Source organism: Pelobates fuscus, chromosome 7 (assembly GCF_036172605.1).
Source record: "Pelobates fuscus isolate aPelFus1 chromosome 7, aPelFus1.pri, whole genome shotgun sequence".
Classification (NCBI taxonomy): Eukaryota; Metazoa; Chordata; class Amphibia; order Anura; family Pelobatidae; genus Pelobates; species Pelobates fuscus.
The window spans coordinates 202,271,957-202,290,442 of NC_086323.1; the positions used below are offsets into that span (position 1 = coordinate 202,271,957).

General features: G+C 40.3%; 2 protein-coding genes across 5 annotated transcripts in view; one reads left to right on the plus strand and one right to left on the minus strand.

The window, feature by feature from the left end:
- Positions 1-243: 243 nt before the first annotated feature.
- The window catches only part of LOC134568454 (oocyte zinc finger protein XlCOF7.1-like), a 322,479-nt gene continuing 304,236 nt past the window's right edge, over positions 244-18,486 (plus strand). The window contains exon 1 of the mRNA XM_063427055.1: positions 244-323. The gene's annotated coding sequence lies outside the window, so the exon portion shown is untranslated. The remainder of the gene's footprint in view (positions 324-18,486) is intronic.
- CHL1 (cell adhesion molecule L1 like) overlaps positions 9,821-18,486 on the minus strand; it is a 163,560-nt gene continuing 154,894 nt past the window's right edge. For 3 of the 4 annotated variants that reach the window (XM_063427040.1, XM_063427041.1, XM_063427039.1), the window contains 6 exons: positions 18,137-18,341; positions 15,262-15,384; positions 14,880-15,059; positions 13,739-13,870; positions 10,684-10,756; positions 9,821-10,182 (listed from right to left, as the gene is read on the minus strand). In XM_063427040.1, the coding sequence (XP_063283110.1) occupies positions 9,975-10,182; positions 10,684-10,756; positions 13,739-13,870; positions 14,880-15,059; positions 15,262-15,384; positions 18,137-18,341 (921 nt within the window). In that variant the 3' untranslated portion in view covers positions 9,821-9,974. Of the gene's footprint in view, positions 10,183-10,647; positions 10,757-13,738; positions 13,871-14,879; positions 15,060-15,261; positions 15,385-18,136; positions 18,342-18,486 lie in introns of all 4 variants that reach the window. The other variant, XM_063427042.1, reaches the window with a different exon arrangement.

Below are 18,486 nucleotides of genomic sequence, written 5' to 3' on the forward strand. Positions count from 1 at the left end.
TCAGGGAAGAGCCTGGCAGGCGGTTGGGAATGCCTGCCAGTGCTGGTGCGGCCCCCAGGGGCAGGGACCGCACGGGAGGCGGCAGGGGAGACCGCAGGGGGTGCTCCAGGGGGAGGTAGGCCGCGGGGGGGGCCCACACCGGTAGCCATACCTCATTAATGCTTGCCAATTGCTCCCACAGGTGCCGGCCACCATCCACGCTGCAGCAGCCCTGAGGGAAGCCAGAAGCCTCAACCATCAGGCTGTGTAACCTGCAGGCCCAGGCAAACAGGAGCTGGAGGACAGGAAGCTGTTTGCTGGCCCGAATCCCAAGTGGCACTGAGGTAAGACCTCCCCCACACTGTCTTACACAGAACATAATCACACCCACAGATTCTTCCCAACCAATCCCATGCATCTATCCCCACACTCCTACATGTGCCCTTGTCCGCTTAGCTGCGCTATCTCCCCAGGGCCTGACCCATTGGCTTGTTTTACCGACTACTCTGAATTCTGGATTCCCCTGACCTTGGCCTGTCCCTGTTTACGCTAGCCATTCTAAAGTGGCTACACCAAACAACTCAAAATACTACATTTGTAGTACTTGAAATGTGACTTCCCAATAAAAAACTGATCACAGGGTTAATGCTGTGATTAGCACTGAAAGGGTTACAAAAAATAGTTTTTTTTTTTCGTTTTTTTTACTTCTCAAACTTTTCGCACAGTGACTCTCTATGTGATATCAAAGATCTATCTGCCTCTCTCTGCCTTCAGATCAAAGTGTATGTGGGGTACTGTTCTATTCATGTGATATAATAAAAACCTGGAAACATGGTACATGTAGGTACTGTTATATTCAAAAGACAGTGTTAAATCAAAATACTAAGTCTCTAGTGCACTAACTAATATCAGGATTATGACATTTCCAGTGAAAATGCTATTTATCTGATTAAAAAGACAAAAATCAAAGTAGAAATCACTACATGGGCCCAGCATTTCTGTTAAAATGGCTAGACCTAACATCTCAAATTATGCCATTTGTTATACTCTGGGGTGCCTACTTTTGAAAATGGTTTGCCATAACGGTGGGAATGTTATTACCCAGGCTGCCATACTCTCTGAAAAGCTACATAGGCCCAGAAAATAATATTGGCAAACTTACAAGCTGAAAGGGCATCTAATATATTTCGCCCTGTGACTTATCAGTAAAATCTGAAATAATAGTACGTGGGGGTACCGTTATATTCAGAAGACAGTGTTAAATCAAAATACCAAGTCTCTAGTGCACTAACTAATATCTGTATTATGACATTTCCAGTGAAAATGCTATTTATCTGATTAAAAAGACAAAAATCAAAGTAGAAATCGCTACATGGGCCCAGCATTTCTGTTAAAATGGCTAGACCTAACATCTCAAATTATGCCATTTGTTATACTCTGGGGTGCCTACTTTTGAAAATGGTTTGCCATAACGGTGGGAATGTTATTACCCAGGCTGCCATGCTCTCTCAAAGGCGAGATAGACCCAGAAAATCACTTTGTTAAATTGCCAACTTTGAAAAGGACATCTAATATTTTTGTCCCCATGACTTCCCCCCCAAAACAGAGAATCTAGTACATGGGGGTACTGTTACATTCAGGAGACAATGTTAAATACAAATAGTGAGGCTTTGTTGCAATAACTCATATCAGGAATATGAAATGTCCTGTGAAAATGGAGTTCATGTGCGGGAAAAAACACAAATAAAGCTATAACCCCTATGTGGGCCCTTCATTTCTGATAAAGTGGTTAGACCACACATCTTGCAATGCACCATTTCTTATACTCTGGGTTGCCTACTTTTGAAAATGGTATGCCATAATAGTGGAAATGTTATTACCCAGGCTGCCATGCTCTCTCAAATGCGATATAGGCCCAGAAAATCACTTTGCCAAATTTCAATGTAATAAAGCCTAAATGGATAAGCCGTATATATGACCGTGTAACTTTCCAAAACACCATAAAACCTATACATGGGGGGTACCATGGCGCTCGTGAGACCTCACTGAGCAGAACTAGGAGTGTTTCAGGGCAGTAAACTATATACTAACAATAATATTATCAGTGGAAGTACAGATTTTATGTGAAAAATGCAAAATAAACAAACAAACACTAAATTTGGCTAGGGTTTGTGCCCAAGTGGCTACTAGAAAAGACTGGGCATACCCCATTTTGAATACCCTGGGATGTCTACTTTTTCAAATGGTATGCCATGATGGGGGTAATTTTCATTTCTTGGCTGCCATACGGTCTCAAAGGCAGCCTGGACACTGCAAACTAATCTGACAAATTTCAAGGTGAAAAAGCATAAATGGATAAGCCGTATATATGACCCTGAAACTTTCCAAAACCCCATAAAACCTATACATGGGGGGTACCATGGCGCTCGTGAGACCTCACTGAGCAGAACTAGGAGTGTTTCAGGGCAGTAAACTATATACTAACAATAATATTATCAGTGAAAGTACAGATTTTATGTGAAAAATGCAAAAAAAACAAACAAACACTAAATTTGGCTAGGGTTTGTGCCCAAGTGGCTACTAGAAAAGACTGGGCATACCCCATTTTGAATACCCTGGGATGTCTACTTTTTCAAATGGTATGCCATGATGGGGGTAATTTTCATTTCTTGGCTGCCATACGGTCTCAAAGGCAGCCTGGACACTGCAAACTAATCTGACAAATTTCAAGGTGAAAAAGCATAAATGGATAAGCCTTATATATGACCCTGAAACTTTCCAAAACCCCATAAAACCTATACATGGGGGGTACCATGGCGCTCGTGAGACCTCACTGAGCAGAACTAGGAGTGTTTCAGGGCAGTAAACAATAATATTATCAGTGAAAGTACAGATTTTATGTGAAAAATGCAAAAAAAAAAACCAAACACTAAATTTGGCTAGGGTTTGTGCCCAAGTGGCTACTAGAAAAGACTGGGCATACCCCATTTTGAATACCCTGGGATGTCTACTTTTTCAAATGGTATGCCATGATGGGGGTAATTTTCATTTCTTGGCTGCCATACGGTCTCAAAGGCAGCCTGGACACTGCAAACTAATCTGACAAATTTCAAGGTGAAAAAGCATAAATGGATAAGCCGTATATATGACCCTGAAACTTTCCAAAACCCCATAAAACCTATACATGGGGGGTACCATGGCGCTCGTGAGACCTCACTGAGCAGAACTAGGAGTGTTTCAGGGCAGTAAACTATATACTAACAATAATATTATCAGTGAAAGTACAGATTTTATGTGAAAAATGCAAAAAAAAAAAACAAACACTAAATTTGGCTAGGGTTTGTGCCCAAGTGGCTACTAGAAAAGACTGGGCATACCCCATTTTGAATACCCTGGGATGTCTACATTTTCAAATGGTATGCCATGATGGGGGTAATTTTCATTTCTTGGCTGCCATACGGTCTCAAAGGCAGCCTGGACACTGCAAACTAATCTGACAAATTTCAAGGTGAAAAAGCATAAATGGATAAGCCGTATATATGACCCTGAAACTTTCCAAAACCCCATAAAACCTATACATGGGGGGTACCATGGCGCTCGTGAGACCTCACTGAGCAGAACTAGGAGTGTTTCAGGGCAGTAAACTATATACTAACAATAATATTATCAGTGAAAGTACAGATTTTATGTGAAAAATGCAAAAAAAACAAACAAACACTAAATTTGGCTAGGGTTTGTGCTCAAGTGGCTACTACAAAAGACTGGGCATACCCCATTTTGAATACCCTGGGATGTCTACTTTTTCAAATGGTATGCCATGATGGGGGTAATTTTCATTTCTTGGCTGCCATACGGTCTCAAAGGCAGCCTGGACACTGCAAACTAATCTGACAAATTTCAAGGTGAAAAAGCATAAATGGATAAGCCGTATATATGACCCTGAAACTTTCCAAAACCCCATAAAACCTATACATGGGGGGTACCATGGCGCTCGTGAGACATCACTGAGCAGAACTAGGAGTGTTTCAGGGCAGTAAACTATATACTAACAATAATATTATCAGTGAAAGTACAGATTTTATGTAAAAAAAAGAAAACACAAACTTTGGCTAGGGTTTGTGCCCAAGTGGCTACTACAAAAGACTGGCCATACCCCATTTTGAATACCCTGGGATGTCTACTTTTTCAAATGGTATGCCATGATGGGGGTAATTTTCATTTCTGGGCTGCCATACGGTCTAAAAGGCAACCTAGGTCACTCAAACCAATCTGTCAAATTTCTATGCAGAAAATAAAATAATGGACAAGTCGTATATTTGACCCTGTAACTTTCCAAAACCCCATAAAACCTATACATGGGGGGTACTGTTTTACTCGTGAGACATTTCTGAATACAAATATGTATGTTTTATTGCAGGAAAACCGAATAGTATTCTGACATTAACAGTTAAATTGCCATGCTGAAATTGAAAAATAACAAGATTTCATAATTTTTTCAAGTTTTTTAGATTTTATTCATATAAAATGGAGTTCCATACATGAATGTTTGATATTAAATGAAAGCCCTGTTTCCCCTGAACAAAATGATATATAATAAGTGTGGGTGCACTTAGTATGAAAGAGGTAAATTATTGTTGAACAGACATATAGTAAAATTCTGTGGTTTGTTTACATTTTTTTTGGATCACAACTTGTACATTTGGCTGCGGTCTTAAGGGGTTAAATGAGTGTCCCCTGTAAAGAGAGGCCAAAATTTATGCAGTGTATCCTTCATAACCTCCCACCCTGCATTGTAAGTGGCTATCATCCTTATTTGCGGTTTTGGGTCCTCAGATGAGGGGGGTACAACAATCACCCAAAAGATTGTTCCTACTGGCCTCCAAAGCCCTCCTATAGGCTTTTTTTCAGGCACCTATTGGGATAGCCTTTCTCCCTAAACTGCAGTCTTAGAGTATCCGCCTTTGTAGCGGAACGCTGGTCTCTCACAGCCTGTTTCCACTGGTAGTCCAGGTGTGGCTCAGGAACCAGCAATCACCCCAGGCACAATAGCCACACTGAGAGAATAATCCAGCAGCATAATAATCACCATCAGCAATAAAATCCAATAATATCCCATCACCTTTCCCAATCACTGGACGACACACAATATCAGGAGTAGAACTGAATTTTTAATCACACAACCTTCTTTTGAAGCATTCTCCCATGCAAGGGAGGGATCCACAATAATTACCCGATACACCAATCACACATGAGTTACCTCCCACACATCTCCTCCCATCAGAATTACACATAATCAACTTAATCATGTACATTATTTCCCCACTTTCTGGATGTACCCCAGATACCTAGAGTACACTCCTAAATAGGGGATCCCCTGATAGCCCTGGTCTGGGTGAGTAACATACTCAAAAATCACCCATATCGGACCGGGGGTTCAGGAGTTATGGAGGTTTAAAGTTATGACCGACCGCACAGGCAACAGTAGCCAAAAATAGTTCCATGAGTTTTGGCCTTGCGGTCGGTCTCTGTTCGTGGGTATAACCGGATGAAAATACCGAATGAAATAGCTGTTGCTTGCCTTCATTTGAATCCCCTTGTTTGTATGAATATTTCTACCGAACGGCGGCCCGTTCGGTAGTTTCGGCACTAATCCACGGAAGGCTGGAGGTCTCAGTGGTGTTTGCCTAGTTGAGTGTCCGATTTTAGTTCCAGACACTCGATGGCAAAACACCGCTGTTCGGGAGTTTAAGATGGCCGCTGCCACGTGTTTGTTTCCCGAATGGCGGCCACCCAGAGTACAAAGCCCATACTGCACAATTACCCGTTTGCAACATTGTTGCGAACGGTAATTGGAGGCACACTTCCTCCTGGGGTGGTCTGATTGTTCGGTAGTTTCACTTGTATAATAAACGGAGTGATTTTACCGAACAATCAGCCGAATGCTGCATACAAGATTGTGGCGAAACCAACCTCGCCACTGTGAACTGGAGAAGCCTGGTTGCTCACCTGCTCCCTTTAGACTATGGCCCCTGTTCTTTTTCCCTGCAGAAAGGCTGGTTTGTGCCTTTCTGCGGACTGTTAAAGCCATGCTACCCCAGATAGCTATGCCATGGAGCCCAGCCGTATACTGAAAGACTGTATGAAAGACTTTGGCTCCATGGCGATTGAACTGTATGTATGTGATCTGAGCACCATCCGGTAATAACGTGCGCTCAGATCTAAGCTATCTGGGGATAGGTAGAATGTCTGTATTTTATGAAAAAATTTAACCTTGTGTATTTTACGGTCTTTTTACTGCCATGTGCTTAATGGAGTTTTGCCTCTGTCCTTGGAGATAATTGGATTACTTCCCAATCATCTCCAGGATAGAAGACTCTGTGGAACTGGTTTTGGGCAGAGCCATGCTTCATTTGGTCACAAAGGACTTCGATCTATCTTTTGAACCAATGGACCAATTTGGATGATTTTGACATATGTTTTTGGAGTATGCTGATTCGGAAAATGTAAGTTTTATGTGAATGTGATGCATACTTTCAAAGTTATGAATATTGTGTAAAAACTGTATTCCTCTGCCTGTGATAATGAGATTACCCATTGTGTTCAGTAATCATATCACAGGCAGAGGGGAGGATTTTGTGTGGGAGTGTCTGTGTGTATTGTACAGATTGATTGGTTGTTCTGTAAAACCCTGTGGGCTGTACTATGTTTGTGGATTGGGAATAAAAGAGACTGTATGTGCCAGTACAGTCAGTTCCTGCTTAACGCTCAAAGTGAAGTGTCGTCTCATTCTTGGGGGGAATTTGATTGTATGCCGATTGCCAGGAGTGTAAGCTGTTCATAGGGCTTTTCCTGTTCGGCTGCTTCCTGTGTTCGTGTGTTTCCTATTCGGGAGTTGGTGACTTCGTGCAGTTTGCAGTTCGGGAGATTGGTGATTGCAGTAGCTGCTTGTCTATCTGGAAGGGGATTATCGCCTAAACATTTTTTATCCTCTTGTGAGCGAAACGGTCCGCTACAAAGGTGAATATACAGAATAAGCAATACACGAACACCTTTTAAAAGACACAAATTTTGTTAGACAGCTCAATGTCCTGTGCTGCATAATTTATATAGCCCGAAGTCTCTGCAATATTATTTTATATTCCTTTGGTTGGTTCTTAAAGGGCCAGTAGTGACATACAAAAATCCCCTTAAGCCCAGTCAATGTGTTTAAAGGGTCCCATCTTCCTGGGACCATAATCACTGGGCAGGAGGCGAGCAAGCAGTCCCCTCCAGGAAACTGGGGCAGACTTTGGTACAGGGCCTAGTCCGCTACAGCCTTGATCTTGAATTCTTCAATAGTACTGCAGTTTTGATGCACACTGAGGTATTGGCCAGTTAGTATGCCCTGCCTCAGGGCTCAGCTGCTCTCGATAAAGGCGTGGAATTGGGCTAAAACGCGCGTCAATCTGACAATTGCTTTTACTTTTTGGAAGGAATCCATTTATGCATTTTCTTGAGACTCTATGATGCTGCTTGCTTCGTTTTCTAATTGTCTGTTAGATCAGGGGGACTGCTCAAAGCAGTGAGCATTGGGGCAGGGCTATTTAGAATAGAACTGGTTTGGCTTTTATATTTATTCGTTCCATTCAGTGTTGGTACACCTCCAATAATAGAGACTACCGATTGTTTTTCTTTACTGCAGTTATGGCTTATGACCACTCATTTTTCTAATAAACACAACCTTCTAGTAGTGGCAACATGTGTGTAATCAAATTCACTAGGGATAACCCCTGACCTAAATCCATGCCTTGTCGGTATGGATGACTGATATATTTAAGCTTTTATCAAGATTTGATTATTTTTATATTGTGGCTAAACAAATTTCCAATCTGATTGTTAGCTTTTCCAACCAATGAGGACTTTTATGTTCTCTTAACCCCTTAAGGACACATGACGGAACTATTCCGTCATGATTCCCATTTATTCCAGAAGTTGTGTCCTTAAGGCGTTAAAGGGGTTTGGAATATGTTGCATTTTCTAATCACAAGATCCCCCTTGTATTATAAGAAATCAAATAGTAGTACCCATTTGACGCATTCAGGAGTTGTGTCTCAGTTAATGTAAGAGAGTATTATTTTAATATTATAATGTAAGAGAGTATTATTTTAATATTATATTAATAACGGGGAGTTCAGTTGGATTGTTACCTGCATGAGCCTGATTCTCTATGGTTTATTGGGAGAGGGGACTTCCTGGTGGGCATCCTCGACTGGGCCGGCCTGATTATTATAGATATAAATCTGTTTTTATCAGCACTGGCCTAATGGACTTTATTACTCTGTTTGAGCCAGTTTGATTTCAAATGTGGTTGTCTGTACAGCTGTGTATTCATTTCTGGCCATGCATGGATGTGTGTGCATTACTATGTGTTCATGAGTGTGGATGTGTATTATCTTGCTAAACAAAGCATCTATGTTCATATGTGGGAACTGCAAACAGAACATGAAAAAAAAGGTAAAAGAGGAAAATCGGCGCTTGTGTAATTACCGATACAATCCAATTGGCAGCTCAACAACCAAATCCATTGTTTCTCTTTTCCGATTGAGTAGAAGAGAGATGAAATATAATGGTGGATGGGACATCATAAGTGTCCTTTAAAGGTTTAAGTAACGATAGGAAAAGAGACATACAAGAATAGATAGATCTTAGATCTAGCTCCCACTCAAGCACCTGAGCGGTATGATCCCCACCTGTGTATTGATAAAACCCACTTTCTGGTGAAATGCACTATTGTCATTTTGAACTTTGTTTCTACGTTCCTTTCATTATTTACATATGTTTTCTATTTGGTTTTACGAATTAAGTACTTTTGAACCTGTACCTTAACGTTGCTGCCTCCTGATCCTCATATCCTTGTTGGTGATATAAACCACATATGTGCTTTAGACTAAGCAAGCTGGAACTGTTCCTCTCCGTGTAAGTACGTTTTTATTCACACTATTGTACACTTTTACATCATGATGTGCAATATATATATATAGATATATATTTTCACTCTCTTTTATATATGTACACTACCCATATATCCCAGAGAGGGGATCACTCCATGCTACATCCTTGAAACCACTGCAGGGCTCGATAACATGTGAGTGTAATTCCTTATACTTGCCTACCTCCGTAATTCTATCAAGTAAATACTACACTAAATTATTATTTCATCTTGTTCTTCCTCTACTTATACCATGCTAGGAACTACCATTTGATACAGAAAAACTACGCTATATGGACAGGCGGAGCTCATACCACTCAGGTGCTTAAGTGAGAACTGGATCTAAGCTCCAAATGAATGTAAGTGCACATCTTATTTTCTCATCAACGGCAGGCTTACTACACTATCTATTTTCATTTGTCTATATTCTCAACATTACATAAAACTTTAAGGACACTTAAGGCTCTCCATCCACCATTTTATTTCATCTATAAAAAAAAATATTTTCACAATATGATGAAAAAAACAATCCCATAAACTGTGCGTTAGCAACATCCAATTGATGTAGCTCTAGGGCAATACCCAATGGGCAATGTGCTTATAACTGCACTCCAGTCTAAAATGTGACAGCACTCTGCAAGGTTGGGGAGAGAAAGGTCTATACAGAATCATTTTCAGGTTATCCCCAGTCTGGTCCTGACGTGGTCCCCTAAGCATGGAACTGATGACCATCTAGTTGGGCATCTTTTGTGAAACCCAATATTGCTTGTGACCAGAGTGATGACATTACAGAACAAAGCTTCTAACAGTGTCTTGATCTCGCCGAAAATCTGGGGGAGATGATTTCTTAGAATGCCATATACAAAGGTTTGAAACGGTTTGAAATTGGTAACTGCAATGCATTTATAATGGTTGAGAGATGGTAAGTATTAAGGAAGATTGACAAAATCATTCTCATTTTCAGAATATCAGACAATACCGGTTGGACGTGAGTTTTGATATGATAATGCTAAGTTCCAGCGATGCTTTAAATGTAAGATCTTCTTACAGAAGGCATTTCATTTATGTCCACCGGACTTTTATCCTTGGATTCGATGTACGCCCCAATAAAGGAGCCGTCCTCATTAAACTGTTGATGTTCTTCATCGCTATATTGGACGAGGCTGTCTACGCTGTCATACGATTTAATGTCCAAACTCAAGGATTTCTGGCTTTCATTTAATGGCTTATTTACACTAGAAAAAAAAACACAGATAATAAAAAAAGTTGTTTCATTTCAATGCCAATGACAATCTTCAGTACAAAGTGCAGATTTTTTTTATTAATAGGCAATCTAAGCACCAAAATTACATTGGATGGCCAATACAGAAGTACACTGGGCTATCCCCATCAAACTGATAGCAGACATAGTATGGTTAATAATAGTGAAGTTCCAATCATCCCGAGTCATTAATGGAACTACTTCTAGGGGATTAACCCAACCCATTAATCAGATTTTTTTTCCCCATCAATCGTCCTTTTTTGACCAAATGGACCGCACTCACAAATCACAAAGCCCATTCAGCTATTTCCCAAACTATCTGTATAGCATTTCAGATGCTGAATTCGGATGAATTGCTGATCGGCCAAAATTCAGACCAACTGTGATTTGTTTGAAACCAATTGCACAAATCTACTTTAGACAAAAGATGTATACGTACTTCCGTTATTATTGTGTTCTGTAAATAATTATTCACCTGTATTCGACGAAGTCCTCAACTGGCTTGGCCGGAGGCTCGACATCTGGGATCGGATCTTCCTTTTCTAAGACTAGAAGTGAAGATTAGAGGGACATATTCTTGGTGAGTTTCCCAGGAAAAATACAATAAGCATATCAAATTGTTTAGACTTTCAATGTACTTATGTTAACCTTTTTTAACGTTATGTTCTGTTTTCTTTTAATATAAAACTTATAGTAAAACTTTGGCAATTAACATCACAGTCCAGTTTAGTCCCGGCACAGCCAGGGCACACACCGGGTTCGAGAAAGAGAAGCAGATACATTGTTTAATTTCTCTTCTTCTCTGTATGCTGACACGTTATAGATATGTCCTGTAAGCCGACTCTGGTTCTCTTTAACAAAGCATACTGTGTAAACAATGTGTCAGGTTCTAATTCCTCATCTTCTTTTGTAGCAATTCCGACTAAGCTTCCCAATGCTTTATATTACTCAAAGATATCCCATAAGCCAAGCCTAGATTGATCAAATTATGGCCTCAATTTCATATTTTTAGATACAATTTTAAAATGATTTATATTTAGAAAAATATTTCAATATTTTTTTTAATATACTGAATATATTGAAATATTGTGTGTGTGCACATATATATATATATAGAGAGAGAGAGAGAGAGAGATTTGATATTTTGATAAAGCCATTTAAAAGTATATCCAAAAATATTAAGCCATGCGAATACTTTATCAAAATATGTAAAATCAAGGCCTTTATTTTTCCATAAATGGACTGAAACAACAATACACTGCAGAGGTTTTATACTATACATCGAAGGCCAACTCTGATTGCAGCTCATTTGAAGAATGTTTCCAATTTTTGTCTACATGTTGCAGTTTCAATTTCAATTAACTCCAACCCAGTGTTTAGTGAGTAAGCCCCTGTGTTGTGCATGTTTTTGGAATAAACTAGTGATTTTTGGCCAAACCCAGTAACCCAGTTGATGCTCTATTTAATTTAATTTTTTTCAAATATATATATTTTATTTTTGTTGGCATTTCTTTTTTGTGTAAATCTCGTCACATTTCAATAGTACAAAAGTGCACGATTGTAAACATTGCAATACAACAGTGTAAAAGTAAAACGGTAAAAAAAAATACATAGCAACAGCATACAGTCTTTTGATGCTCTATTTAAAGGGAATCTCCAGTGCCAGGAAAACAATCCATTTTCCTGGCACTGGAGGTTCCCTCTGCCTCCCACCCTCCAATCCCCAGTTACTGAAGGGGTGAAAACCCCTTCAGTCACTTACCTGAGGCAGCGACGATATCCCTCGTCGCTGTCACCTCCTCCGCGCCACTCCTCCTTCTTACTCCGTCGGCCGGTTGGCTAGACTGATCCCGTCCACCGGCCGAGGAGACCTAATGCGCATGCGTGGCAATGGCGCGCATGCGCATTAGGTCTCCCCATAGGAAAGCATTGAAAACGAATTTCAATGCTTTCCTATGGGGATTTGAGCGATGCTGGAGGTCCTCACACAGCGTGAGGAGGTCCAGCGACGCTCTAGCACAGATAATCTGTATATAGAGCAGGAAGTTTCCTCTAGTGGCTGTCTAGTAGACAGCCACTAGAGGTGGAGTTAACCCTGCAAGGTAATTATTACAGTTTATAAAAAACTGCAATAATTACACTTGCAGGGTTAAGAGTAGTGGGAGTTGGCACCCAGACCACTCTAATGGGCAGAAGTGGTCTGGGTGCCTGGAGTGTCCCTTTAATTGATAGAATGTTATACACGTAAATTGCTAAATAGCTTTGGATGTATTTGAAATCTTGTGTATACAGCCAATATTAAAGTGAACCTGTTAAGTCAAAATCAACTTACCTTAAATCTCCCCACAAACGCATTGAATACATTATATAACACAAAGATACTCAATGTACAATATAATACTCCCCCTATCTTCAGAGCTCTGTTTGTGTTACAGTTTGGGTAGCATCCATGTCCGATCCGTCCTTAGCTCCTCTCGCAGGCTTCAGTGGTTTGATCTGCTTGTGGATGCTTCTCCAAGTAGAGAAGACCTACTGTGTGACGGCAACGTACTGGCTTTGTTACCAGCATGCTGTTGTCTTAAAGGGACACTATAGTCACCTGAACAACTTTAGCTTAATGAAGCAGTTTTGGTGTATAGAACATGCCCCTGCAGCCTCACTGCTCAATCCTCTGCCATTTAGGAGTTAAATCCCTTTATTTATGAACCCTAGTCACACCTCCCTGCATGTGACTTGCACAGCCTTCCATAAACACTTCCTGTAAAGAGAGCCCTATTTAGGCTTTCTTTATTGCAAGTTCTGTTTAATTAAGATTTTCTTATCCCCTGCTATGTTAATAGCTTGCTAGACCCTGCAAGAGCCTCCAGTATGTGATTAAAGTTCAATTTAGAGATTGAGATACAATTATTTAAGGTAAATTACATCTGTTTGAAAATGAAACCAGTTTTTTTTGCATGCAGACTCTGTCAATCATAGCCAGGGGAGGTGTGGCTAGGGCTGCATAAACAGAAACAAAGTGATTTAACTCCTAAATGACAGTGAATTGAGCCGTGAAATTGCAGGGGAATGATCTATACACTAAAACTGCTTTATTTAGCTAAAGTAATTTAGCTGACTATAGTGTTCCTTTAATGAAGTCACTCCCTAGCAGTCCTTCTGTGGGAAGTCTTTTTTGCTCTCCCTTGTCAGACAATTAATTGGCATAGAGGCTATATCGAAGATTTGACTGAGGATACCTTTTCTAAACTAGTTTTTTTTTCTCTCAATCTATACATTGGATAGTAAAACTGCTAGCTCAATGTACAAATGAAATGTCATGCTCTTTCGGTTTGGCGCATGACAGGTCTCCTTTAAAAAAAATTATTCTCGAACCAAAAATAGCAAAATGCTTATTTTGGACGTGAAGGATACTTTTTGGTCCCTGCATAGGGACATGTATTGCAAATGATGTCATCCTGTTAAATACAGGATCTAGATTCACTTCAGCATGTGCATTGATGGACGCGAGATATGACAGGCTGGTCTCTTACCGGGATATTTTCCACCTTTGTTTCTCTGCACGAAGCAAGCAGTCAGGAGAACCAGGGTAAGGAGAGCAACAGCACACATTATTCCAATGAACCAGCCTTGGGTTGCCAGACCATGAGTGACATCAGTATAGGCTGCAAGAAGAATAAACGCACATATTGAAAGGCTGTCCCTATCTTTACTCTGTAATACTCAACGTTCCTCCAATGAGGAATGAACTGGATAGATGGCGTGAGTTCTGCAAATTGTAGCATGTGTATAAAACAAGTCTAACTATGGAAATATCAGCTAACAGTTATAAAAACTACTCTGTGTATGGGGCATCTAGCACTTGCAGTATGCAATGAATGGCTTTATTTATGAAACACCAAACTGCAGTGAATTGAAAACCAAATAGCAAAACTTACAAAAGCTCTGACTGTAGTTGGGTTGAAGATATTTTCCAAAACAGATATTTTCCGACATCTTGGAATTGAGTTTTCAGTTGACTACGTCGCCAAAGCCACCAAGAGCATTGTATTTTTCAGAAATGCTATATTGTAACCTCATAAAGAAAGTAATCTGGGGTCCACAAGACCCCATCTTAAAAAAGGCAGCAAAATTCCCAGTTACTTCGTCCTAAATTGCTCCTACACTTTATATAAACATATTGTCAATGGTGTGAGGGCACACACGCTCTTGGTCCTAGTGTGATAATGGAGTGTGTTCAACCTTCCTCTTACCAAAGACACTGCCCACTTACTGTAATAACACATAACAATAATCCAGCACCGGACAGAATCTGGTGTTGTCACTTGATTACCAATGACATGTGGGGCAACCAATCAGATGCTTCACCAAGCAGATGCTTCTTGAAGAGAGTCAGTGAATACAATACATCTCTATGAGAAGATTTCAGTCAATTCAGTGTAATTAGGCTGAGAGTGGTCTCACCAAATGTAAAGATATTCACGTTCTGAAGGTCTTAAGAATGAACAGCATCTAGTAATAGTCAGTCTTACAGCTGGTCTAAAATTGTAACGTTTTACACAGCCAGACAAAAGGGGCAGGGTCTATGAACCAAAATCTCTTGATTTAGATAAAATGGTTTTGGTACTTAGACTGTTCCTGGCATTACATTGAGAGAGAAATCTGATTTCTTACTTGCTTGCGTCATTGTTCTTCCTTCCTCGCTCACGGCTCTGCCACAGCCAACCTTTGTACATGCCCGTAGATAGAATTTGTACATGGTCCCAACCTCCATTCGTGGGACTCGCCAAGTAGTGGTTGATGGGTTTGTTATGTTGATATTTGTTAACGTTCCGATTTCGTCGGTGTCATTAACTGTAACATAAATAGAATGATGTAATCACACTGGCAGTGAAATAGATGATTGTAAATTTATTGTTTTCAAAGCCAGATTCCAAATATGTCCATGACAGAGGATGATAGACAGATAAACATACAGAGAGAGGTAGAGACAGACATCGACCGGATAGACAGACAGTGTGTATATATGAATGTGATTGTTAGGCTATAAACATACTTATCTGGTATTGAAGAATGTACTTTTTCAGAATCCCATTGGTGTTCTTGGGGCGTCCCCATGATAGGGTGAATGAATTCTTGTCTGAGGTAATGACACGAAGATAGCGCGGCTGTTCGGGAACTGGAGAGCAAGAGATGATCAAATTAACTGATATGTCACATGATTTGGAAATGGAGCCTGGAATTAATGCTGTTAAAGGCAACTGCCATTTTTTATTGTTTAAATAAAATATTCCATGTGTTATATTCTCTGTCTATTTTATTTTTGCTATGTCGGGGTTAGAGGGGGAGGTGGATGCTTATTTAACTTAAAGTGCATTTTTTACTTGCTGGCCTCTAGTGAATCATATTTTCCAAAAATACGCCAAGCTCTCTGTGACGAAGTACACTTCGCCACAGGCTTTTGGAGAGGCCTGCTTGCCAGCCTCTTGCCCTGTGACTATGGCCCCTGGGGTGTATTGACGTTTAAAAACTATATTTGGGCTTATTGGATTTTAAAACACTGTTCCCGCCCCTTTAAATATTATTGGAAAAGATTTGAACTTTCGAAATGACACTTCGGAAACAGCCGAAGTGTCGAAGTAGTCGAAGTGGCCGCCATTCGTACAGTCGAATACGTGGCGACGGCCATCTTGTTTAACCGAACGCGGCCAGCGGTGTTTTGCCGTAGAGTTCATGGAACTCAAATCGGACACACGACAGCACAAACAGCGCTGAACTTTACCTTCTAAGGAACTTCGACGCTTCAACGGGACTCGAACAGCATTCGACAATTTGAACGCCACTTTAACTTTAGCTATTTGCACAAACGACCCCCTTTCGTGTATTCGAACAAAACTTAGTATTTGAACTATTGGAAATAGACCAGCCACACAGCCAAAATCTGTGGAACTATTTTGGGCATAAAAGCCATGCTTGCGGTCGGTCAAGTGCTTGTATTTAGAAGTCAGTGTTTATGTATTGTATGTATTATATTTGTTGGAGGTACCAATAAATATAAGCTTCATTTTATTGGTAATTTACATTTTTATTCCAGAGAGTTGTGTAGGCAGGGCCCCAGTGCACTGATTTGCCAGGGGGCCCATAATGCTGTTAAGATGGCACTGCTCAGGATGCTGGGCTAGTATAATGTTACTGCGGGCTTTACCCATGGTGCTTCACTAGTAAAGGTTTACTGTGAGCTTTAGAAAACTTCCTGAAAACTTTTGAACCCCTGCTCTGATCTGGGTGATGTTTGGATATGTTGTTCACCCAGATCAGGGCTATACAGGAATGTATAATTTGTGGGGATGTGTGGTGTTTTGGGATGTTTTCTGTGTTTTGGGTAAAATGTGTGTTTTCTGCCTGTGAGTAATTGAGTTAGTCCATTGTATTTGTTAATTGCATCACAGGCAGAGGGGAGGATTTGTGTACATTATCTGGGAGTGTCTAACTGTACAATACTGTTTTGATTGGCTTTTGTGACTTTGTGTCCTGATCTCCACAAGGTCCACGTGGGTGGTAACCTTGGGGGGAAAACTGTATAAAAATACAAACTGTTCATTAAACCTCCAGTTCTACTTGACCCTCAACTCGCAGCCTTGACTCATGTTTGGGGGGGATAGCTATAATCACTACAGGGATTGCTATGCTCTTCCTACTCCCTCAGCTTGACCAAGCTCTTGCAAGAACTTGTTCCTGTCCCGCTCTCTGAAGGAAGAGAGGTTCACCCACTGGAGCTTTGTCACAAGACCCCAACCAAGCTGCGACTGTGCATGGGGCCTGCAGTGCTTATGGTGTCTGGTGCAGTGCTGATGGTCCTTGGTAAGCGCTAGGAGCATCCGTCTGCTCTCAGCTAGCCTGGGGCAACCGTAACACTCTATTACCTGCATAGACACTGGTTTAATTACTGTGTTTTTTGACCAAAGAGGACCAAAGATGGCTACCCCAAGGGCTAAGGGTAAGCTGGAAGGTACACTGAAATTATATATTTACTAACATGTATGCATTACAGAATACTATAGAGTGACTATTATACATGTAATATTCTATTTTAAATAATAATAAAATATGATGACAGCTTTTCTTTAATCTGTACGTTTATTCCAACCCCTATGTTGCATTTACAAATATATTTATTTTGGCCAAGGGAACATTCAAATAAAGAGTGCAAAGTTTCAGACAAGATAGATGAAAGTTATTATTAGTAATAAGGTCTAGTATTGTTATTTTAAAAAGTGTTTTATCCAAAATAATACCATGAATTTTATCTTGTTTGCAAGGTTACATATTTACATAAAATATATACAAAACCATAAGATACCATTATACAATGCTACATCACGCAATGCACATTGTCTTGCCTATTTTTTGTTGTTACTGTCCCTTTAAATGCATTGATCAAAACAGCCAATATGCTTGGTTTAAAGGGGCAAATCCAAGCACCATAACCCCTAGAAATTGTTGTATTACAGCTGTAGTGTTTATAGCTCTATGGGTGCTGTCCTTCTGTCAAATAGTTCTGGAGTGGTTTAACAAGAAGAGTTCTCCCGAACACCCATCCTCTGCTCCCTCACCAGCCGAACTGAAAATGTGTAATAATCACTGATGAATTAAGAATTGTGAAGGTTCGTCAAAGCATACATTGGCTGGAGCCAGTAGCAATTATTCCTAAAATACTCTAGAAGACTTTGAGAAGACATTATGTATATTATTATTCATGCCTAGTAATCCGATCCCCCAAGGCGATAGACCATTCTAGAGGATCTTGGTTCTTCTGTCAGTGCTGTATGGTAGGAAAGCAATTGGTGGATTTGATCTAGGTAGTTGATTAAACATGTTAAGGGAATCTGACAATCTCCAAATGAAATCAACCAGGGCGCCACTTTACTCACCACCTTCCAAAGTTTCAAATTTAAGAGGATAACTTGCAGGTCCATCTCCACGAGTGTTAAATGCAGACACGGATACTTTGTATTCACTAAAGGGACTGAGCCCTGGGATTATACCCCATTCTCTTGGGCCAGCAAATATCAGCACATGATGTTCATCATGATGTTTGGTACCATCCACCATATTTCTTACTCTCCAATAGGTTATCTAGAGAAGTCAAAGGAAAGTATAGGAAAGTATATTCAGGCAATAATTTTCTAGATCAGCACACCATCTCCTCATGTACTATCATTCTAGAGACACACAATATACTAATGATGAATACAGTACAACAGAAACAAGAATCCATGCA